The sequence below is a fragment of the Onthophagus taurus genome, chromosome 11 (assembly GCF_036711975.1).
Source record: "Onthophagus taurus isolate NC chromosome 11, IU_Otau_3.0, whole genome shotgun sequence".
Lineage (NCBI taxonomy): Eukaryota > Metazoa > Arthropoda > Insecta > Coleoptera > Scarabaeidae > Onthophagus > Onthophagus taurus.
This window is the reverse complement of record NC_091976.1, coordinates 28424640-28448389: the sequence shown is the minus strand read 5'-3', so window position 1 is coordinate 28448389 and position 23750 is coordinate 28424640. Positions and strand designations below refer to the sequence as shown.

Genomic DNA, 23750 nt, shown 5'->3' with positions numbered 1-23750 from the left:
TAGGATTTTATTTGCGTTCTGTAATTTATTAAGTTTAACAACAGGTTGGAATTGATACTGGAAAGTTTGACTCATGTGCGTGAAAAATAAAAAAAAAACTTTTTTAATTGATTTAAAAAAAATGCATACTGAGTATGCTCTCTTTTATAATAATGAAAATTATGTAATAATAATTGCGGTAGGTAAAAAAAGTTAAATAAATGAGAAAATAAGAGATTGTAAGGGTCGATTTATTGATGGCTTTCCTAAATAACTTAAATTCATAACAAAAAAGTTCACACTTAGTCAAAAAGTATCGTTTATTAATTTTATTTTATTCATTTACGTTGTTTCGTAATTCTTTTAATGCATAAACATCAAATTTAATAAAAACTTGTAAATAAATAAGTTTCAAAATTAATTTATTTATTTCTACGATTTTTTTTTATAGAAATGATCCCACCGTTTTAAAATAGTAAAATTCATTTAATTAACAAATTTAAATCTATAAACTCCGGCCTCTTTTGAGACACTTAAAACATTGTCTTCGATTAAATTAAATAATTAGCATTGCGGGCGAGACAAAAGACATAATTTGCGCTTATACGTTTCCTCATTACCCGAGAATAGTCTCTTAAAATACTCCAGATTTCAGTTTCAGTTTAAAATAGTTTCTCGTCGAAGGAACAATATGTACGTTTTAATAATATTTTTGATATGTTTCGGAACGATTTTAGAAAATAAATTAGTCGATGGGGAGGAAAATATCACAAAAATTCAAACCGAACCTGAAATTATTCACCAAAAAACTGAAGAAGGCGAAAAAATCAAAAACGGCCGAACTTATTTATTTAAAGCGACCAAATTAAACGTTGCGGACGAACCTGCACCCATTTATCGAAATATCATGCAAAATCAAAATAATTATCAAGATTTCGAAGCGGAAATGTTGAGGAAAAGTGGGAAAAGAAATTATTTGGTAAAATTTTAATTCAAAATAATGTCAAATTTAACGTTTAAATAAACTAAGGTATATTATTATTTAGAGAATGGAGAGGTTTAAAAACGCGCATAGCTCTTATTTAATCGATCCTGAATGGACGTTTGATTCTATGAACCAATTCGTGGAAATTCCAGAGATTGCAAATGAATTATACGATGACATGGTGGAAAAAGTGGAAGAGTTCGATAACATTTCAACAATTAGATTGGTTTTTGAACGTGGACACTCAAATAATATTTTAAAGTTTGATTTATTTCCTTTAAATGAAGGTGATGAAGTTTTAGATGCTGAATTACATATTTATAGGTAAAAAATTAATTATATCTTTATAAAGATCATGTTAAATATTATTTGTCAAAAGAAAAAACTGAATGGTGTTATTATGACGTAAGCGGAAATTAAATTTAATAAGAAAAATTAATTTATGTCCGGTCTGGCGATTTTTGCCTACTTATTGACTTATGAATTTTCGGTAGTTTCAAATTTTTGGTTACAATTTCTTGTTGTTGGAAAACGAGGTTGGCGACAAAAGAAGGATCCGCTACTTCCTTTATTGGCAATACTAGCGGTGCTATAGATATTGATAGCATCTGATTTTTATTCTGGAAATTTTCAAGAATCTTCTTAGGTCTATTTTGGTGTGGACAGAATCTTCAATATAACTTTTAGCCACCGTCGCCAGTCCTCATAACGCTTGATATCTAGAATATTGCCTCCATGGTTTGCCAAAAGTGTTGTGGAGAAACTACAGTAACAATGGCCAGTACACTTTTCGTTCTTGAAACAAACAAAAAAATTTTAAGAAACTAGAAGATAAATCTAGAAAACTTGATTCTACTATTGGATGAGTAGATACTACTATTGAATCTCTAGATTGAGTATGCAGAAGACTGCTTACTATTTGAAAAAACCAGACACAACTGGCAGAAGTTGTACTCTTCTGCTACCAACATAAAAGTAAATATCGCTTGCTGAAGGCTGGGCAGGACTGTTGGCAGTGCTAATAAACAGTGCTAATGGAAGATTAGATAGTACTGGTAGAAGACCAGATAGTGTTTGCAGAAGACTTTTTTGCTTGAAGATCTAATTGTACTGGTAGAAGATTTAACATTAGATCTTTCTGATACAAAATTTATACTGCATTTATCTTCGTCTCTTGCAGTCATCTTTCTATACTGCATTTAGAAGAGTATCTATTGTTAGCAAAACACTAGATACTATTGATAAAAGACCAAATAATGCTTTCAGAACAGTACCTATTGTTTATAGAAGGCTGTTGACAAGATATTAGTTACTGCTAATGGAAGACTAGAACTAACACTAGTTTACACTAGCTTTACATTAGTTTTACACTATAACTAGAACGAAGACAAGACCTAAAACTAGAATCTAAGCTAAACGTGCGTGTTGATGGCATCTGATTTTTATTCTGGAAATTTTCAAGAATCTTTTTAGCTCTATTTTGGTGTGGAGGATCACTACGTTGCAAAATTATCTCTACAAATTTTAACAAACCATTTAGGTTTTTTGTTGAAACTTTATTATCTTATATTGCCAGTGGAAGACTAGATACTGCTGTAAGAAAACTTGATTCTACTATTGAATAAGTAGATACTACTATTAGATATGTAGATTGAGTATGCAGAAGACTGCGTACTATTTACGAAAACCTACTGGTAGAAGTTGTACTCTTCTGCTACCAACATAAAAGTAAATATCGCTTGCAGAAGGCTGGACAGAATATTAGCTAATGGAGAACTGAACAATGCTAATAGAAATAATCAAACGTATATCTTTTGCTTTTATTGGTATTTTTATTGTAAACTATGCCTGACGCGTTTCAGCGATCTACGCCATCTTCGGAGGCTCTAAAAATTTTAACATACAAGATATATAAAACTAATGTTATGTTAATGTTACAGATTTTACTAATATGTGTGCGTTTTTCTAATAATGTTATTTAAAATCAACAAATCAAAACTCAGAAAATCATTAAAAAACCATGTGCTAAAACTTACTTCGTCCTGTTTTGTTAGGTTATGTGGTACATCTATAAAATATTAGTTTCCTTCTTATGTGCTAAGGTCAAAATGTTTTTTCGAAGATTATTTTTAGTTTTCAATAACAAATGGGCTGGATTATTTATTTCTTATATTATTTTTCTTCTTCTCGGGAGCGAACAAAATGCAGAAATGGCTTAATAATTAGGTTTAATTAGGTTTCTAGTGCTAATAGAAGTCTAGATAGTACTGGTAGAAGACCAGATAGTGTTTGCAGAAGACTAAAGAGTACTGGTAGAAGCTTTAAGATTAGATATTTCTGATACAAGACTTAATGCTGCATTTAGAAGAGTATCTATTGTTAGCAAAACACTAGATACTATTGGTAAAAGACCAAATATTGCTTTCAGAAAAGTACCTATTGTTTACAGAAGGCTGTTGACAAGATATTAGTTACTGCTAATGGAAGACTAATGTTTCTAGTTTATTGCATTAAAACTAGAACTAACACTAGAACTAGAAAGTATTTGTTTCTAGTTCTAGGTCTAGTGTTAGTTCTAGTTTTACAGTAGCACTGTCAGTAGAACTAACACAAGACCTAGAACTAGAATCATTCGGGTTTAGCCGTCTTGAAAGACGTGCGGCTAAACCCGAATGTTTCTAGTTCTAAGTCTAATGTTAGTTCTAGTTTTACACTAGCACTATCACTAGAACTAACACAAGACCTAGAACTAGATTCATTCGGGTTCAGCCGTCTTAAGAGACTTGCGGCTAAACCCAAATGTTTCTAGTTCTAAGTCTAGTATTAGTTCTAGTTTGACACTAACACCATCACTAGAACTAACACAAGACCTAGAACTAGAATCATTCGGGTTTAGCCGTCTTAAGAGACGTGCGGCTAAACCCGAATGATTCTAGTTCTAGGTCTTGTGTTAGTTCTAGTTTTACTCTAGCACTGTCACTAGAACTAACACAAGACCTAGAACTAGACTCATTCGGGTTTAGCCGTCTTGAGAGACTTGCGGCTAAACCCGAATGTTTCTAGTTCTAGGTCTAGTGTTAGTTCTAGTTTTACACTATCACTAGAACTAACACAAGGCCTAGAACTAGAATCATTCGGGTTTAGCCGTCTTGAGAGACGTGCGGCTAAATCCGAATATTTCTAGTTCCAAGTCTAGTGCTAGTTCTAGTTCTACTCTAGCACTGATACTAGAACTAACACAAGACCTAGAACTGGAGTTATTCGGGTTTAGCCGTCTTGAGAGACTTGCGGCTAAACCCAAATGTTTCTAGTTCTAAGTCTAGTATTAGTTCTAGTTTGACACTAACACCATCACTAGAACTAACACAAGACCTAGAACTAGAATCATTCGGGTTTAGCCGTCTTGAGAGACTTGCGGCTAAACCCGAATGTTTCTAGTTCTAGGTTTAGTGTTAGTTCTAGTTTTACACTATCACTAGAACTAACACAAGACCTAGAACTAGAATCATTCGGGGTTAGCAGTCTTGAGAGACGTGCGGCTAAACCCGAATGATTCTAGTTCTAGGTCTTGTGTTAGTTCTAGTTTTAATCTAGCACTGTCACTAGAACTAACACAAGACCTAGAACTAGACTCATTCGGGTTTAGCCGTCTTGAGAGACTTGCGGCTAAACCCGAATGTTTCTAGTTCTAAGTCTAGTATTAGTTCTAGTTTGACACTAACACCATCACTAGAACTAACACAAGACCTAGAACTAGAATCATTCGGGTTTAGCCGTCTTAAGAGACGTGCGGCTAAACCCGAATGATTCTAGTTCTAGGTCTTGTGTTAGTTCTAGTTTTACTCTAGCACTGTCTCTAGAACTAACACAAGATCTAGAACTAGACTCATTCGGGTTTAGCCGTCTTGAGAGACTTGCGGCTAAACCCGAATGTTTCTAGTTCTAGGTCTAGTGTTAGTTCTAGTTTTACACTATCACTAGAACTAACACAAGGCCTAGAACTAGATTCATTCGGGTTTAACCGCACGTCTCTCAAGACGGCTAAACCCGAATGTTTCTAGTTCTAAGTCTAGTGTTAATTCTAGTGACAGTGCTAGAGTAAAACTAGAACTAACACTAGACTTAGAACTAGAAACATTTGGGTTTAGCCATCTTGAAACACGTGCGGCTTAATTTATAAATAACATAATGAATTATATTTATAATATTAATATTATTATTAATATTTAGGTTTTCAGAATTAAACGAAACTAATTCTCAACAACAAACTAAACAAACAGACGAAATAATGCGTTTGTATCAATTAATTAATTTAAATAATTCAAATATTAACGAAAATATGACGGAAAATCCCGATATTCACAAATTATTGAACGTTATTTATGTTTCTTCATCATATTCTGGATGGCAGGTACAATTCTTTTATCCATTTTAATATTTTTCATGATCACTGTTGTTTTTAGATCTTTAAAGTCCAAAATGTGATCCAAAATTGGTTAAAATCCGAACCAAACTTGGGATTTTTATTAACTTGCACGGACAGTTCGGATGTGCCGCTTCAATTAAACATCGCAAGAAAATCGAACCAAAAATTCCAACCGATTTTAGTGATTTACGTTAAAAAAAAGTTTTCCAGAAATCACGCGAAAATTTCGCATTTAAATAAACGATTGAATCGGAATCGGATTTTTCAAAACTCGTTGGATTTTAAAACGATTAATCGATTACCACTGACTACTTCCGGTTGTAACAAACAAATTTGGTACATAAGTTTCCAAGAAATGGGTTGGAACAATTTTATTTTAGCCCCAGATGGTTTTATGGCGTTTCAATGTCGGGGAAGTTGTATTTCAACGATATCATCGAGTCCCACAACGACTAATCATGGTCTTTTAAAACATCTTTTTCACAGCTTCGTTTATGTTAAAAAACCTTGTTGCGTGCCGGATACTTATAAAAGTCTTGTTATTATGTTTTTAGATCGTTTCCAAAATGTTATTATTAAAAATTATGATGATATGATTGTAGATAGTTGTGCTTGTCGTTAATTTAGCTTTAACTCTGTTATATCTCTAAAGGTTTTAAAACATCTTAAATGTTTTATATTAATTTTGTTGTAATAAACGCAGATTATTAACTTAGAAAAATTGAATTTAAAGATTATATCCTGTCATCTGTTAAAGAACTCCTAAAACTTCATACAGATTCCTATTTTGTAATTTTGTACCTAATTTAAATTTAAACAATTTCGTTATCTAATCTTATAACAAAAGCGATATTAACCAGTAGCTATTTTCACTACTTTTGATGTCACAAACGAAAAGATAAGAGGTGTAACATTAGATTGATGTGAGTTGCATCGCGCAGGTTCGTTCAACATGTGGTTGAGTCCACAATATATGAAAAATATATCAAAAACTTAGCGCTTGGTAGTTGCGGTACGTGAAAGAGAAAAAAAGATTATTCGTGGTTGTTTGATTAAAAAGATGGATGATAGTTTTAAAAACGAGGTTTTGTTTAAAATTTTAGTTATTGGTGATTTCGGAGTGGGTAAGTTTTTAAAGTATTCCTTTTAATTCTTAAACAATTAATTGTTGCAGGAAAAACTTCGATTATAAGGAGATATGCTGAAGGTTGGTAATTCCGTTTTGTTATCTTAAAAATATTTCGAATTCCTTTCTTGATTCCCCAATCAATATCCGCGGCATTCTTAACATACTTTCACCCCTATTTAAATCAATAACTTAACCGGGAGAAAATCAATTCCAAACATTCCAATTTCTTAGAAGATATCGATTTTAAACAAATTTTTTTAAATTCAATTTCCTTATTAATTTATCTAATCTCGTAAATAACTTATTACAGATTTGTTTTGTTGTAAATTAAAAAGATTAAGCGATAAAAAGCAGTTCATTTTCAAAATTAATAAATTGATCAATTCAAAATATCTTAATGAGGTAAATCGTAATTATAATTTATGTAACAAAATAACAAATATGTTTAAAATAAACGGTATCAGGTGTATAGAGGTACGGCAATAACCTTGAATTTGTTGCATCGCGTATTTATTTTCCATCGAACGTTTCGTAACATTTTTTTACTGCATTTTTAAGATATGTTTTTTTAACCACTTGAATTTTTAATGAAGAAAAACATTTTTTTTAGGAACGTTTTCTCCGAAATATAAAATCACGATCGGCGCCGATTTTGCAATAAAACGTCTCGATTGGGATGAGGATTTAAGAATTAATTTACAACTTTGGGATATTGCCGGACACGAAAGATTTGGTTCTTTAACAAGTGTTTATTATAGATATGCGTAATTATTATTATCCAAGAAAATTAGACTCGTATGAAGTTAACCATAGCTTTTAACAAGATATTTATTTATTATTTAAAAATTATTCTACACAATCAATTATATAATTGGTGTTATATACCTGTGGCAGTGCATAAAATTTTTGTACATGGCCACTTAATAATAAAATAATTAAATATCCAGATTGGCCTGCTTTTAGAAGAAACGCAAGAAACTCGGAATGAAGAACTTTGACAAGTGATATTGTCACAAATTAATACAGAAACAGAGATTAGCGTGGTTTACTCGATTATTGCAAATAAAATAGTAACAGTATTTTTTAACTGCTATTTTTTCGAAGACTTAATAGTAGAATCCATAAATGCAACAAAAAAATGGGGGTTCCAATTTTAAAATGTCAACTTAGGCATGGTATCTCAATTTTGGGACACCTGTACATTTCAATTTTAACCCAAAAAATGCGCGTTAAAACATATAACGTAGATATCCAAGAATTTTTCTGGAAGAATATCCCTCAAATTTGTATCGAATTGATTTCATACTTCATGTATAGATACAGGTGTCTCACGTAACTGGTTCGTTAAAACTTTTTTAGGGTGCACTAGTGATAGAACGGATAGTGATTTTGCGATATTTCCACAAGGATCCTTCAAGAAATGAATTTTATAGCGAATCAAGGATGAAAATTACAACATCGAAAATTTTATCAAAACTTCAAAAATTGTTATCTCAAAAACGAAAAGTTATTTTTCAAAATGGGTTGGTTCATTGGAAAGAGGACACTTTTATTAACACTTTGGGAAATTTTAATACTCATATTCCAAGAAATCGATTTTATACGAATTTTTAAAACTTAATCGGTGAAAATTGCAAAATTCGAAAAAATTTTCGATCATTTCAAAAATTTTTTTCTCAAAAACTGAATGTGATTTTTCAAAACGGCTTTTTGCATTAAAAAGGGGATACTTTAATTAATAATTAGTGATATTTCCACAAGAATCCTTCAAGAAATGAATTTTATAGCGAATCAAGGATGAAAATTACAACATCGAAAATTTTATCAAAACTTCAAATATTGTTTTCTCAAAAACGAAAAGTTATTTTTCAAAACGGGTTGGTTCATCGGAAAGAGGACACATTTATTAACACTTTGGGAAATTTTCATACTCATATTCCAAGAACTTGATTTTATACGAATTTTCAAATCTAATCGGTTAAAATTGCAAAATTCGAAAAATGTTCGATTATTTCAAAAATTTTTTTCTCAAGAACTGAATGTGATTTTTCAAAACGACTTTTTGCATTAAAAAGGAGATACTTTAATTAATAATTGGTGATATTTCCACAAGGATCCTTCAAGAAATAAATTTTATAGCAAATTTTGAAAGTTATCGATCAAAATTGCAACATCGAAAATTTTATCCAAACTCCAAAAATTGTTTTCTCAAAAACTAAAAGTTATTTTTCAAAACGGGTTGGTTCATTGGAAAGAGGACACTTTTATTAACACTTTGGGAAATTTTCATACTCATATTCCAAGAAATCGATTTTATACGAATTTTTAAAACAACTAATCGGTTAAAATTGCAAAATACGAAAAAATTGTCGATCATTTCAAAAATTTATTTCTCAAGAACTGAATGTGATTTTTCAAAACGGCTTTTTGCATTAAAAAGGGGATACTTTAATTAATAATTGGTGATATTTCCACAAGGATCCTTAAAGAAATTAATTTTATAGCGAATTTTGAAAGTTATCAATCAAAATTGCAACATAAAAAATTTTATCAAAACTTCAAAAATTGTTTTCTCAAAAACGAAAAGTAATTTTTCAAAACGGGTTGGTTCATTGGAAAGAGGATACTTTTATTAACACTTTCGAAAAATTTCATACTCATATTCCAACAACTGGATTTTATACGAATTTTTAAAACTAAGCAGTTAAAATTGCAAAATTCGAAAAATTGTCGATCATTTCAAAAATTTATTTCTCAAGAACTAAAAGCGATTTTTCAAAACCGCTTGCTGCATTAAAAAGAGGACACTTTAATTAATAATTGGTGATATTTCCACAAGAATCCTTCAAGAAATTAATTTTATAGCGAATTTTGAAAGTTATCGATCAAAATTGCAACATCGACAATTTTATCAAAACTTCAAAAATTGTTTTCTCAAAAACTAGAAGTTATTTTTCAAAACCTTCATGTTCATTGGAAAGAGGACACTTTTATTAACACTTTGGGAAATTTTCATAATCATATTCCAAAAACTGGATTTTATACGAATTTTTAAAACTAAGCAGTTAAAATTGCAAAATTCGAAAAATTGTCGATCATTTCAAAAATCTATTTGTCAAGAACTGAATGTGATTTTTCAAAACGGCTTGTTGCATTAAAAAGGGGATACTTTAATTAATAATTGGTGATATTTCCACAAGAATCCTTCAAGAAATTAATTTTATAGCGAATTTTGAACGTTATCGCTGAAAATTGCAACATCAAAAATTTTATCAAAACTTCAAGTATTGTTTTCTCAAAAACGAAAAGTTATTTTTCAAAACGGGTTGGTTCATTGGAAAGAGGCCACTTTTATTAACACTTTGGGAAATTTTCATATTCATATTCCAAGAACTGGATTTTATACGAATTTTTAAAACTAATCGGTTAAAATTGCAAAATTCGAAAAATGTTCGATCATTTCAAAAATTTATTTCTCAAGAACTGAAAGTGATTTTTCAAAACGGCTTTTTGCATTAAAAAGGGGATACTTTAATAAATTATCTACCAAAATTTCAAACCTCTATGAATAGTAGAACCTTAAAATGTTTTAACGAACCAGCTACGTGAGACACCTGTATATATTATATTATATAACTATATATACTTATTGTTAGGGTACATGAAATAAATGTACCATGTTTTCGGAGTTACATTAGCTGAAACATCCAACCCAACCCACAACAAAACCTTTGTTTCGCTTTTATTTCCAAATATTTGTTTTAAGCACTGTCTATAGATAAAATAAATTGGTGATATTATAATGGTATTAAACATTTTCAACTTCATTTAGTTATAATTAGATTTTTGGCTATTCATAACTTCCTAACACTATGCATTGGCCCGTTCGTGACGTCACGCATTAAGCAACTACTCAAATAATCGAAATGTATGAAGAAATGATTACTTCCTCCATAAGATTATCCATCTTTTAGCTCCATAATATTGCTATGGTTAACCTCATAGGAGTCAAAAAATAAAACATTTTATTTACTTCTCGTTTTTAGAGTTGGAGCTGCAATAGTTTTTGATTTAACACGTCCAGAAACTTTTGAATCAGTTACAAAATGGCTTAACGATTTAAAAGATAAAATATCATTACCAAAAGGACAAAATTTGCCAGTTATTCTGCTTGCTAATAAAGCTGATATAACAACGGGTAGTTTGCCACAAGATTTAACAATGTTTTGCAAACAACATAACATAAAGTGTTGGCATTTAACATCAGCAAAAGAAAATATTAACATAGCAAAAGCTATGAATATTTTGGTACAATCTGCATTGGAGAATTATCACAACAATGGTCATATAGATTCTGATGCTGTGAAGATTCATGAGGATCAAACAAAAAATAATAAAAAAAGGTGTTCTCAATGCTCAAGATAACTTAGAATAAGAAATCTCTATTTATAGTTAAATTACAAAAATAAATTATTTATGTTACATAAAAAATATTATAGGTAGTAAATAATGTTTTAAATAATCCACAAATGAAATTATTTATTTAGAAACAATACGCAACAACAAAAAATACAATAACTAAGGAATTTTTAATACACTTTCCACTAAAAACCCCGTTTATTTTCTTCAGCTAGGTGTTTGACCTATTTTCTGCGCCGCAGCCAAAGCATTTTCATTCGCAATCATTTGAAATTCTTGGAATCTTTGAGAAATCCTTTGATTAGCTTTTAAAAATTTTTCTAAACAATTTAAAACACATTTCTCCTAAGGACATAAATCAATTAAATCAAAATCAATTAATGCAACCATAACTTACCTCTTTACCCTTAACATTCCGCGTAGTGAAATCTGATATACAATCAGTAAAACATAACTCTGTTAACCGATTATAAGATAATAGGAAATCTTTAAACTAAAAAATGAAGTTTTAGGTTAGGTTTTATAAGGCGTGTTTTAACTCACGGTTTTAACATGCTCTGGATCTAAATTATCCGCGTCAACCTGTGGCGGAAGAGGGACACTCATTTTAATACAAAATTTTGCGGAATTACACCAATAAACGGAAAAGTAAAAATTTGAGGTTAGGTCACGTTCTGCAGTCAAATTAATAAGTGACAGATTGAATAATACCTGTTTTAACGACTCGATTTTTTTTAATTCTTCTTTTTTAATATTAGATTAATATTGAATTAATATACATTTCCCTTTTTTAAATTTATTTATTTAAAATATCTTTTAATTTGTTAATTTTTTAAAAAGTATTTCAAAGATAAAGTATCGTTTAAAAAAATTAAGGAGTCTGTTTTATCAACACAATTGAAGTTATCGTTGTTCACGCTAGAATGCGTAATCGTCATCAACAACGTACAATTCAAAAACGTCAAAATTTTCGTAAAAACCCCGTTTAAAAGTTTTAAATGATCGAAAAGGGATATTTCAAAATTGTATCGGTGAGTTATCGCGGCTAAATTTATCGAAAAACGCGTCGTTCGAATAGTATGCGGTAATAAAATTTTCGTGCGCGAACTTAACCTAAAAAAAAGACGTTTACAAACATGGACAAGACGAAGCGCGGCGGGAAACAAAGGACAGTGACTTCCAAGGGGAGCAAGACGAAGGTCGACGTTCACAAACACTTCGATCCGGTGTTGAGGAGTAGATCCAGAAAATCATTGATGTTAGACGACTTTCCAGAATTGATTTTGGATTATAAGACTTCGGGAAAAAGTACTGTTAGTACAACACAAAAAGGATTAAAAAAGTCCATTTCGCCATCTAATTACTATAAAATCGAAATCGATACGGCTAAAAGAGGAGTTTCTTTAGATAGGAAATCGTATAAAACGCCTTCAACATCCTCCACTTCATCATATTCCCTTTCTAACAAATACAATAATTACAATGAAAAAGCCACAAAAAATAAATCGAACATAAAGGGGTCACAACAGAAACCGATTTCGAAAGGAACGGGACCTAAACCAATGATGACCTCGTCAAACGCAAATAATAAAATTCCAAATCTTCAAAATAAAAATAACGAAATTAAAAATAAACCAAACAATATCAATATAAAATTATCTTACTCCTCTCCAAAATCTGTTTCTCCCAAACCACCCAATTCACCTCATAAATCTTGCTCCCCTTATACTAGTCAAGACCTCTTTGCTTATTCGAAAGACCCCACTGTTGAAAGGCTAAAAGATGAAATTATAACTTCCGCGAAAATTTGTAACTGCGAAGTCCGACAAACCGTCAGCGAACTTAAAGAGGAAATCGCTAAGTATCGGAAAACGTTGCATAAAAACGTTAATTTTTTACATAATAGAAATAAAGTGAATGATAAGTGCAAAGAATGTAGCGTACAAACTGAAATTTCCCCTCAACAACGTAAGAATAAACTTATAGGAGATGATGATAAATTTCAAGATTTGGTTTCAAGAATAGCTGATTTAATTGGCAATGAAAGTAAGTATGTTTAGTATAAATGATTGTATTAATAAAAAAATAACCAAAAAAAGTTTTTTTTTATATTTTTTTAGGTAAAACATGCAAAAATAACTCTACAATATAATTACAATAATACTTTGTGTATCTTGCATATGTCTTATACAGTGAATTTCATTTAAGATGCAATATACAAAAATTTATTTCTATAGAAACCTACTTTGTCCCACATAAAATGCAACATGTCTCAATGTTTCTAGTTCTAGGTCTAATGTTAGTTCTAGTTTTACACTAGCACTATCACTACAACTAACACAAGACCTAGAACTAGAATCAATCGGGTTTAGCCGTCTTGAGAGACGTGCGGCTAAACCCGAATGTTTCTAGTTTTAAGTCTAGTGTTAGTTCTAATTTTAATTGCTATTCAGCATTAAATTGTAGACTGTAGTATATTTTTATTAAACGAAAAGTAAAACAAACACAGACTTTTCCAAGCAAAACTTTTCCTTTACAAAACTACCCAATGCTTGTACTATTAAGCTAAGTTGCATTTTATGTAGGACAATGCAAGTGCATAGTAGTTTCGTAACTATGGTTACAGCATTCATATATTGCGAGTTATATGAAATTCCTGGTAAGCGTGGCATTTAATTCTCCCATACACTCATATACTCACACACATATACTCTTGTTGACCTAGCTTACAAGTTTTCTGAATGATAATCTGCAGCACTGATTCTATTAGTACCACACATTTCGGTAAAATAACAGTTTTACGTCCTTCACAATACTACAAGATGTGTCATGACTATACAAGCTGACAACAATTAACGCAAAAGTCAAAATTCCGACTTATTTGGTTGATAAAATTACAAAACGTGCCAGAAAAACGTACTCAAGTCAAAAGAGGAGCCTTGGCTTGATACAACGTTTCAAAGAAAAAGCCGCATTAAGATGACTTTAAGCTCCAAGCCACAGACAGGCGAGGAGTATGATAATTCCGTCGTAATAGATAACTAAAGAAGTTTTATGACTCAGCAAAGCAGACTTAAGCTCGCTCTCAGGTTTCCTAACTGGCCACACGTTCCTAAATTAACATATCTTCAACATTGGACACATTGCCTAAACATTGCCCTAAGACACAAAATTTTCGAAAAGGTTTGCCTGACACCTACTGACATAAAGGAACAAGACTTTGAAGCAATACTATATATTATTAAGGACCTAGATCTGCCCTAAACCTTTGGACCAAAGAAGCACAACGTACTTTGTGAAATACTTGTACTAATAGAATCACGGAGTCTATAACAAGTTCCTACTTGAAATAATTTGCGAATAGTTGAATTATTTATTGAATTCACTGGTGAATGAAATATCCTAGAAAACATGGACATCCTCCCAGTTTTTATCCTTGAACTTTTATGCCTTCTGAAGTGTTATCACCTTTCATAATTTGTTTCAATAGTTTATATAGTCCGATCAGAAAACAAAAAGCTATTTTTGATACACTTCTCGTCGCATTGGTAGAATCCGATATAGAAGGAATTTGACTATCGATATGATCAATAATTACCTTGGTGAATATTCACAACAAATATGTTGCTGTCCGCCTACAATATTGAAGGCTAAGATATATCTGACTCAGAATTGTAAACGATTCTACAACGAAACAAAAAGTCATACAAAGCAATGACTGCGTACGATGAGTCATCGCAAAGAAAACATCAATGACACAATTTTCATTTCATGTGAAAAAGTTTATAGAAACATTTCCATGTTGTCACAATAACAAACAAAGTTCGTATTACATATAAGATTAAATAATGGCTTTTCCACATTAAGATCTAACCCAATTAAAATGAGAAGAAAACGTAAAATAACTTGTCGGCCCAGATACAAAAATTACGTAAATTCCAATGTTCTATACAATATGGCAGAAAGAGTCGTTGAGATATTTGAATTAATGAAAATGACTTAAATTGTGTTTTTTTCTGCGATTTCATAAAGAGATTATGTCTAGGAACTCTAGGCTTTAAAATTTTATATTGCCATGTAATTTTCCACTCTGCCAGATACAAATGTTGCAAGGAGTTATCATGAAAATATAAGGCCATGAAGTTTACGTGGGAGGCTTATGCCTATACAGAGTTTCCCAAAACTCCCGAGACAGAGCTATAAGTTTTGAACGAGTGAAGAAAAAAATTTGAAAATTTGGGGATTAATAAAGAGTCATAAAAACTACATTCTTAGATAGTTTGGAACTTCCATGCAATGTGGACTTTTTTAGTTTTACCTTATTTTAAAGGTAATTAAAAGAGAAACACAACCCCATAAACCAAAACCCGATGTCTTAATTCTTTCAAGAACTATGAGGGGTTGACTACCAAATGGGAAAATAAAATGTTTTCATGTTTTTTTGAACGTTTATTACGATTTTTATAACAAATGTTCAAATTGTCGACTGCTTCGGTCTCGCAATGACCCAAACGCTCATAAATGGAATTTTGAACCATCAGGAGCATATCCCTAGTGATTGGAGTGACGAAAATTCACGTTTAATAAGAGAAGATCATACTCAGAGATCACAGAAAATTAATGTATGGGCTGGTATTATGGGAGAGAATGTAATTGGTACATTTTTTATTAATAAAAATTTGGACGGAGACAGATGTTAGAAAATCAAGTGGTTCCAAGTGTACGTGCCGTATGCCCTAATGGTATTGACAATAAGTGGCTCCAACAAGATTGTGGTCCTCCACATTTTAATCGCGCAGTCCGAGACTTTTTAAGCAGCACGTTTCCAAACCGTTGAATTGGTAAAATTGAGTAGCCACCATGATCTAACACCACTGGATTTTTTCTGTTGGGGGTTTCTGAAATGTAGAATTTATGCAACAAAACTAGAATCAATAAATGATTTGGAAAATCTTATATTTGAAGAAATCACCAATATCACTAAAGATATGCTCCTGATGGTTTATGAGCGTTTAAATCATTGCGAGACCGAAGAAGGTCGACAATTTCAACATTTGTTATAAAAATCGTAATAAAAGTGCAAAAAACATGAAAACACTTTATTTTCCCATGTGGTAGTCAACCCCTCATAATTCTTGAAAGAATTAAGATATATAGTTTTGGTTTATGGGGTTGTGTTTCTTTTTCCATTACCTTTAAAATAAGGTAAAACTCGATAAGGATAATCCCCAAATTTTCAAATATTTTTCTTCTTCGTTCAAAACTTATAGTTTCGTCCTGGGAGTTTTGGGTAACCCTGTATAAATACATGTAAAGCTATAAAGAGAGAGAATGGCATTATGGTGATCTCAGATCAGATATTAACACTCTTCCAGAATCTTCTAGTAGCCTTTAGCAGAAATGATATTACACTAAAGAGACAGACTCGAATGGCAATGAGTGATTAAATGTGGTCATGCATTCAGTCAATACTGGTATCTCATCACCATGTTTACTGAAAACTGAATCAAACAATAAATAAATTAGGTTGATTTTTATTGAGTACAATCTAGTAAAAGTACAATGCCCTCGCCACTCCTCGTCAAATACCCGTTATACTATTCGATTTTTTTTTGTAGTAAAACGAAATTCGTCGTCCAATTCAGCAACGAGAACCTTTTTTTAAATCACGGCCTCGCCAAAATCTATCTCCGCCCGATAATTGCGTGACCCAATTGCAGCTTTCCTCGTAACGCTTGAGGGCTTTTTAAATTTTTTTTTCGTCGATCTTTATTTTCCTTTTTTTGTATTTTCCAGATGAAACGAACTCCCGTCCACCGCGTAATATGGCCTCTGCGTCCACGGAAACCGATCGACCAATAAGGTAGGATTTTTTTAAAATTTTTGCAAAGATAATGCCTCCTTTTGCGTTTGGACATTCTTTGTGTTTTGTGTCGAATCCAACTGAAACGTCTCACCTGTTTCAAGGCCGGATTGCGCGGATTGAACGCCATGAATTATTTATCCGCCTTATTTAGTCACGGTGTGTAGTAAAGTAACCCGAAAGGAATATTTATACGAAAAGCGACCTTCGCGTTAATGTTTTATTATACGCAAAAAAGAATTTACGGGGTATTTAATTTAATTATTGCGTTGATAGTTTTGTGTGCGTTTTCGTTATGGAAAAAATGCTTTGTTCCCTTTGAACCAGGTACGTATTGATTTCTTTATTACTGCGCAGAACAAAATTTAATAGTTTTACTTCTTTATTACTTTATTTTTTTCTCTCATTATATAAATTAAATCTACGCGTTATTTTCCTTATGATGAAATAAAAAAAAAACAAGATAACAATGTATTACTACAAGCGATAATATGAGTAACTTAAAAAAATGGAAAAAAATATTGCAAAAATTTTTAGAATAAGTAAACATATTGCGCACGATATATATATTTTAATGGATTTAACTTTATCCGTTTTTAAATGAGTTGTCCTTTAAGATATTTTTACGATTCATTTATTGAAACTACATGAAAGTATAAAACTTGGTTGTTAAATCCGGTTTTATATTTTTTATTTTTTTCTTTGAGGGTTTCTTTTGAACCGGTAGCGTCTTTCAAGGTGCGCAAAAGTACAAAGAACGTCGACAAACATCCCTGAACCTTTTTAAAGATTGCGTACGCATTGGCGACACAAAAGGCTTAAGGACAAAAAGGCTACGAGCAGGAAGACTGGGCCCCATAAATCGTGTGTTGGCCACGTGTTCTTTCTTTACAAACGTTTCCCTATCATAATCGCGAGTAAAGGAACCTCTGGTCCAGTTTTTTTTTGTGTTTGGTTTTAGACCCCAAGACTCATATTGCAGGTAAAAAGAATTTTTGCACAATATACAGCAAGGGGGTCACACATAACAGCTTTTTTTATTAATTTAAATTTGCGAAACGGATTTTGTTAACCTCGGCAATTAGAATAAATGATTTGCAAACATTTTTAAGACATTTTTACCTTGAAAGTTGATTAAACTTTTCGGTTTTTCCCCGAAATATTTGTAAGCAACTGACGAGAATGGAAATATAAGAAGCCTCTTTAGCTCAGTGGTAGAGCACTGGTCTCGTAAACCAGGGGTCGTGAGTTCAAACCTCACAGGAGGCAAGAAAAAAAATTTTTTTTTTGGTCTAATTTTAATGTAACCGCAAGTATAAAAATGTAACACTTCATTATGACATATTTGAAGCTATGCCATCTTTGTAAAAGAAAAATAGAAAACTTTGAAAAAAAGGCATTGTCATCAAAGCTATACTGCATAGTGAAATGAACTCACGTTATCAAGTAAATCTACATATTAAGCCTGGTGATCTCACTAAACTTGTGATGCTTTGTACTTCAATGTGTACTTCAATCTAAACGCGCAGCAGAAGTTGCATACCATCTTTTGAATATTTTCACCACTTTTGGAGCTCCGAACATTCTTCTTTCCGATAATGGTCGAGAATTTTGTAACCAAGTTATTGAAAGTTAATGCTCTATATGGCCGAACGTTAAAATAGTCCATGGGAAGTCCAGACACATTCGGAGTCAAGGATTAATAGAGCGGGCCAATCAAGATATCGAAAATATGTTGATCACGTGGATGGAGACAAACCAGTTAACAAAGTGGTCAGAGGGTTTGAAATTCATCCAGGCAATGAAAAATAGAGCATATCACGAGGGAACGTCCCATGAAAACGGGCATTACAATGTCAGAAATACCTAGAGGCATGCTTGAACTAATAAGATCTGAAGAAGATTTAGAAAATGTATTGCATTCACAAAAAATACAGAACAAAATATTAACGTCGAAAATCCCATTGAACAGAATAAGGAAGATAACACTGAAAAGGACATAAACAGAAACACTGAAGAGTAAAACACAACAAGACGAAATGATTATTAACGAAAAGACGAATGATGCATGCAACTCAATCTCAAGCAGTTTTTATAACTGAAGAGAAAAAATGCAAAATTCAATTTAGAAAACCAAGCTGAAAAAATGAAAGCAACGTAAATGAAAAAATGTGAAAGTTGGTCAAAATGTAAGACTGAAAGTACTTGACATTGACAGAGCTAAAACTGATCCAAAAAGCATTTATTGCAGTTGTGGTAGATGTAAAAGAAAACGAGCTTTACCAAGTGGATGCGAAAATTGGAATACTAAAGCAGCTTTATACTAAGAATCAGTTTACCTCATGCTCTGAAGAGTTTATAAAGATAGAGAAGAATTTGTTAAAAATAAAGAAGTCAGTCTTCGGGAAGTTGTCGGAAAATTGCCTCAAAAAATGCTTATCAAACAAATGAGCTTGCAATTTAGCATGGACCAAACTCTATTGGTAAAAGCCAGAAAAATTATCTCTTGTATAAAAAAATCCTCACATTTACCAACTCATCTTGGTAAATCTTAAGATTTACTAGTTTAACCTAAGATTTATCGTAGCTAGTTATGACGCCATCGCCATTTTTATTACGGAATATGAAAGAGGATTTTTTTTTAAATTTGGTACAAACAAAATTAATATTAGTTGCATAAAAAAATGTTCGAGAAATATTGCCTTAAAGTTTCATAATTTTCCATTCATTTGAGGTAGAAAAATAGCAGTAGCCATGCGTAACCATGGCAACCAGTTGTTTTAGATATTTTATTAAGACAATGATTAATTTTTGACATCTGAAACGGTTGGTTGCCATGGTTACGCATAGTTACTGCTATTTTGCTATCTCACATGAATGGAAAATCATGAAATTATAAAATAATTTTTCTCGAAAATTTTCTTATGTAACCAATATTAATATTGACTGTACTAGATTCAGAAAAAAGTCCTCTTTCATATTCCGTATTAGAAATGGGGTATTGCTGTTTAAAAATGGCGGAAAAAATTTAAATCTTTAGACTCATTTCAGCTATTTTTTCATTTCTACCCTGTATATTTATTGGTAAAAAACTAGAACTAACACTAGACGTAGAATTAGAAACATTAGGGTCTTAAGAGACACACGGTTAATAACAGAAAGTTTTACTTTCAATTCAATTTAATATACTATACAGGGTGTCTCAGCGAGACCGATCATTAGAGGTTTCTGGGGTTCTGACCAAAATAAAAATTTGACAATTCAGACTTAAGTATTATTAATTGCGTTCTCTTTGATTAAAATATTTTCAGATTTGTAGCACTTCCGGTTATACCGGAAGTCGCCACCTACTTTATTTTTTTTAATGGAACATCCTGTATATTTTTACATATTTGGTATATTTGATTCGGCCGTTCTCGAATTATTCCAATTTTCAGCCACATGTGTTCAAAAAATCAGAAAACACTCGATTTTTGGTATATCAATTTAGGATTCAGAACATGCTTAAGCAACATGATATTACGGCACGTTAACTTTTCGAATTTTGGTAGTACCATAACTTCATTTTTTTAAATGGCACTCCCATATTTTGTTACTTAGTCGTCTTCGGTGTCTCGTTCTACATCTTTTATATCCGATATGTCCCATACCTAACATTAATAGTTTGGGAGATAATTAGGGTTTTTTGAAAAATGCTCACATATATGGATATTTAGCCTAGTATGCTATTTAAAACAAGCCTTCTTAATGGGTTCTTGTCAAAGACTCACTTGTTTACGTCACTTGATGCATGTGAGCTAATAATTATCTGTGAGGTGCGTTAATATTAGTACTAAAAGTGACCAAACGATCTAGACAGCTGTTCTCAGCACCAAAACACACTCCATCATGTTGCTTAAGCATGTTCTGAATCCTAAATTGATATCTAAAAAATCGAGTCTTCTCTGATTTTTTGAACAAATGTCTGCTGAAGCAGATTTTTCTAGAAAAATTCGAATAACTCGAGAACGGTTGACAAATCCAAACTTCTAAAAATATACAGGCTGTTCCATGTAAAAAAATAAAGTAGGTAGCTACTTCCGATATAACCAGAAATGTGAAAATATTTTAGTCGAAGAGAATCTGAATTCTCAAATTTTTATTTTGCCCAGAACCCCAGAAACGTCTAATGACCGGTCTCGCTGAGACACCCTGTATAACAAATCTTCAACTTTATGTTAAAATTGAGAAAACATACCTTACTTAGTTTTCTCATAAAGAGAAGTACATAAAAAGAAGTACTTTGTAATCGCACACCTGAAATGATTTATAATTGTACATGGAAATCCATTTAGAGATTAATTAAAGCGTCGATAACGTAAAAGGAGCTACTTTTTATGGGTCACCAGATCATTTTGCTGCAATTCCATTTACCACGTACAAATTAAACTCAAAACTTGTATATAATTTGAATTGAAATTTCTCTTCGCTATCAAAAAGTGGAATTCCTGAAAGCTACTTTCCATTTCATACCGTTAGAGTTGAGGATATCACACCGCTGCTGGTCCTGGCCCACGCAAAAATCGATGTGGGCGGCTTGTTATTCCAGCCGGGATACGAAACGGGATAGGTCCAGATACACCTACAATCAATATCCAAGTTGTGGGCTGTGTAGTGGCTCCGGTTTCCTCTTTCCTCTACTGCTGCTGGTGCTCTCAACATCGATCGTTGTGGACTGGACAGCCATTTTGAAAATGAAGTTTCCCTTAAAGGGAGATAGTATCGAATTTTATCTAATTTTCGAAAACTTGAAATAAAAAGAAGTAGGAATTGTTAGCGATTGCCTGCTAAAAATAGCGTTGCGGTGCTAAACAATGGACATAAATAAGGTAATCAATCAGTGAAATGCAGGAATGCCAAGGTCCTTTAATTGTACATGACGCACTACGGCTATTACTGTTTTAGGATGCAAATTAGAAGCGTCGTATTAAGTGGTTTTCTCTTGGTTAGTCACCGATTCGTCCTTGACTTTGACACCGCGTACGCAGTGAAAATGTATTCAAGGTATAAAAAATACTACATCAATTAGTTAAAAGATATCTTTAAATATGTCCACCAATCAATGTAACAAGTCGGTAACCGTTTGGAAAAGCAGGTATCGGTGTAAATTCCAACATGGACAAACAAACAACTCGACTCGGAATCTATTAACATTTTAAAATTGCGTCGCAACGGTATGTCCATGCAACGGTAAATGGTAGATCTCGTGGGGTTACCACTGCATGTCATGTGTCTGAACACGTGTCTAGAGTACAGTAAATAGTTGTAGGCTCGTTTCAAAACGCTATTTAGCACATCTGTCTTCCGATACTTGAACGACAAGAACTTCTTTTCTTTAATCATTAAATAACTGTTCAATACGTTTATCCTTTTTTTAAATCTGACGACCACTTGACCTATTGAAACAGGTTTATTTCGTCAGTATTAAAGGAAAACGAAGCCCCCAGGGCGTCGGCCATCTGTCTTGGCAATTTCATTCGATTAATACCCTTTAAGCTATTAAGATGATTAGGTGATTTTCGTAAACACTCCTGGAAACACGCCGACGTGACGCTATGACTTAATCTACGTAGTAACAGATCTATTTACGGTTCTCCAAACCGTATCTTATCATATGTTTGCGTACGTAGATCTCTTACAAATTGATAAGTTTGATACAATTTTTTTCACATGAATTTTTGAAAGAGAAACAATGAAAACTACGCTAATAACGATAATAACAAACAATGTATTATTTCGATTAGATGCATTGTTGTAGTTTATAGTGTAAGATTGTTTAATCATGTTATGAAAATGAAACAGATTGCGTCAACATAGATTTTTTTACGAATCGCCCTAAATATAATCGCGATTAGATTAGATAAACTTTGTTTTCCTGTTCTTGATTGATTGGGAAATATGTTTTCCACATCGTCGAGTTAAACCCATTGCAAATACCGATATGGCTTATCGTTCACAACGTTCTCCAGGACGCATTAAATATGAAAAATATATTACATAAATACGATAATAATTGAATCCCATTGAAATCGAATCTTTCAAGCGAAATATTACAAAGATTCTTAGAACTCCTTAAAAGACGTGTGGAAGTATAAACGAAACTTCCTGCAAGATTCAAAATAGAGTTCAAGGTCTGGTGACGTTTTCCGTACTCGTTACTCCCGCGATATAACATATTACACGGGTTATTTTGGTGGGGCGGCGTTGCCAAGTTTTGCAAACTAAAGACACGCTGGCTTCGACTCGAAAAAATAAACAGTTCAACGTGGAGGGGCGGACGGGAAACAAACACGTAACGCAAAATAAAAGGCGAATGGGTCGAGTCGACTTTAAAACTATTACTGTAGAATTGTTTTTGTATACGTTTTGAAACGGTCATTTTTCATTTGTCAGCCGTCTGTAAAAATGTCTAAAATAGGATGTTATGCAATTAGTCTAAATACAGAATAAAAACATGTATTCAAAACAAATTCATGACGCATCTATATTTGAGTATGTTGGTCTTTTTACATCTAAATTTTCATGGTTCTATTTTTTCTCAATTTTTTTTTTACAAACTGATTGAAGGTTACTTAGACTAACAATAAGTTCATTCTCAAAGCATACGTTTTATATCCGACTCTTGGCGGCAACAATGTGAATTTTTTATTTACATTTATTTCCCTATATTTGTGTCTCTTAGTTAAAGTTGAACATTGTAAATAACTTTGCAATAAGAAACTACTTAGTACTCATTTGTACAATAATATAACCTATTTTCAAACTCGGCAATTTCTCCGAACAAAGTAACCAAGTATTTTTCTTCATATTAGAGATATGTGCAAATTTCAAAGATTTAATACAGCTTTTGTATGGACAGTATGATAATTTAAGAATGGATAGAAATATGATGCAGGCCTGATGCAAATTT

The 23750-nt window shown here is 32.2% G+C and overlaps 4 protein-coding genes and 1 non-coding gene across 5 annotated transcripts in view; 4 read left to right on the top strand and 1 right to left on the bottom strand.

Moving 5' to 3' along the window:
- The first annotated feature begins 562 nt into the window (after positions 1-562).
- On the top strand, positions 563-6111 carry LOC111423741 (bone morphogenetic protein 2-like). The gene is made up of 4 exons (XM_023057051.2): positions 563-958; positions 1026-1288; positions 5195-5375; positions 5428-6111. Exons 1-4 carry the CDS (start codon positions 671-673, stop codon positions 6010-6012), a joined length of 1317 nt encoding a protein of 438 aa, XP_022912819.1. The 5' UTR covers positions 563-670; the 3' UTR covers positions 6013-6111.
- Positions 6112-6227: 116 nt separating this feature from the next.
- LOC111423723 (ras-related protein Rab-32-like) lies at positions 6228-11049 on the top strand. Its single transcript, XM_023057029.2, has 4 exons — positions 6228-6514; positions 6565-6597; positions 7130-7283; positions 10566-11049. Exons 1-4 carry the CDS (start codon positions 6451-6453, stop codon positions 10942-10944), a joined length of 630 nt encoding a protein of 209 aa, XP_022912797.1. The 5' UTR covers positions 6228-6450; the 3' UTR covers positions 10945-11049.
- LOC111423724 (translocase of inner membrane 9) lies at positions 11044-11636 on the bottom strand. The gene is made up of 3 exons (XM_023057030.2): positions 11482-11636; positions 11336-11431; positions 11044-11283 (listed from the first exon to the last, which is right to left on the bottom strand). Exons 1-3 carry the CDS (start codon positions 11542-11544, stop codon positions 11146-11148), a joined length of 297 nt encoding a protein of 98 aa, XP_022912798.1. The 5' UTR covers positions 11545-11636; the 3' UTR covers positions 11044-11145.
- Positions 11637-11842: 206 nt separating this feature from the next.
- LOC111423742 (uncharacterized) overlaps positions 11843-23750 on the top strand; it is a 48632-nt gene continuing 36724 nt past the window's right edge. Inside the window, exons 1-2 of the mRNA XM_023057052.2 lie at positions 11843-12984; positions 16735-16801. Of these exons, the coding sequence (XP_022912820.1) occupies positions 12075-12984; positions 16735-16801 (977 nt within the window). The 5' untranslated portion in view covers positions 11843-12074. The remainder of the gene's footprint in view (positions 12985-16734; positions 16802-23750) is intronic.
- On the top strand, positions 17999-18070 carry TRNAT-CGU (transfer RNA threonine (anticodon CGU)). Its single transcript has one exon. It is a non-coding gene; the product is annotated as a tRNA-Thr (tRNA).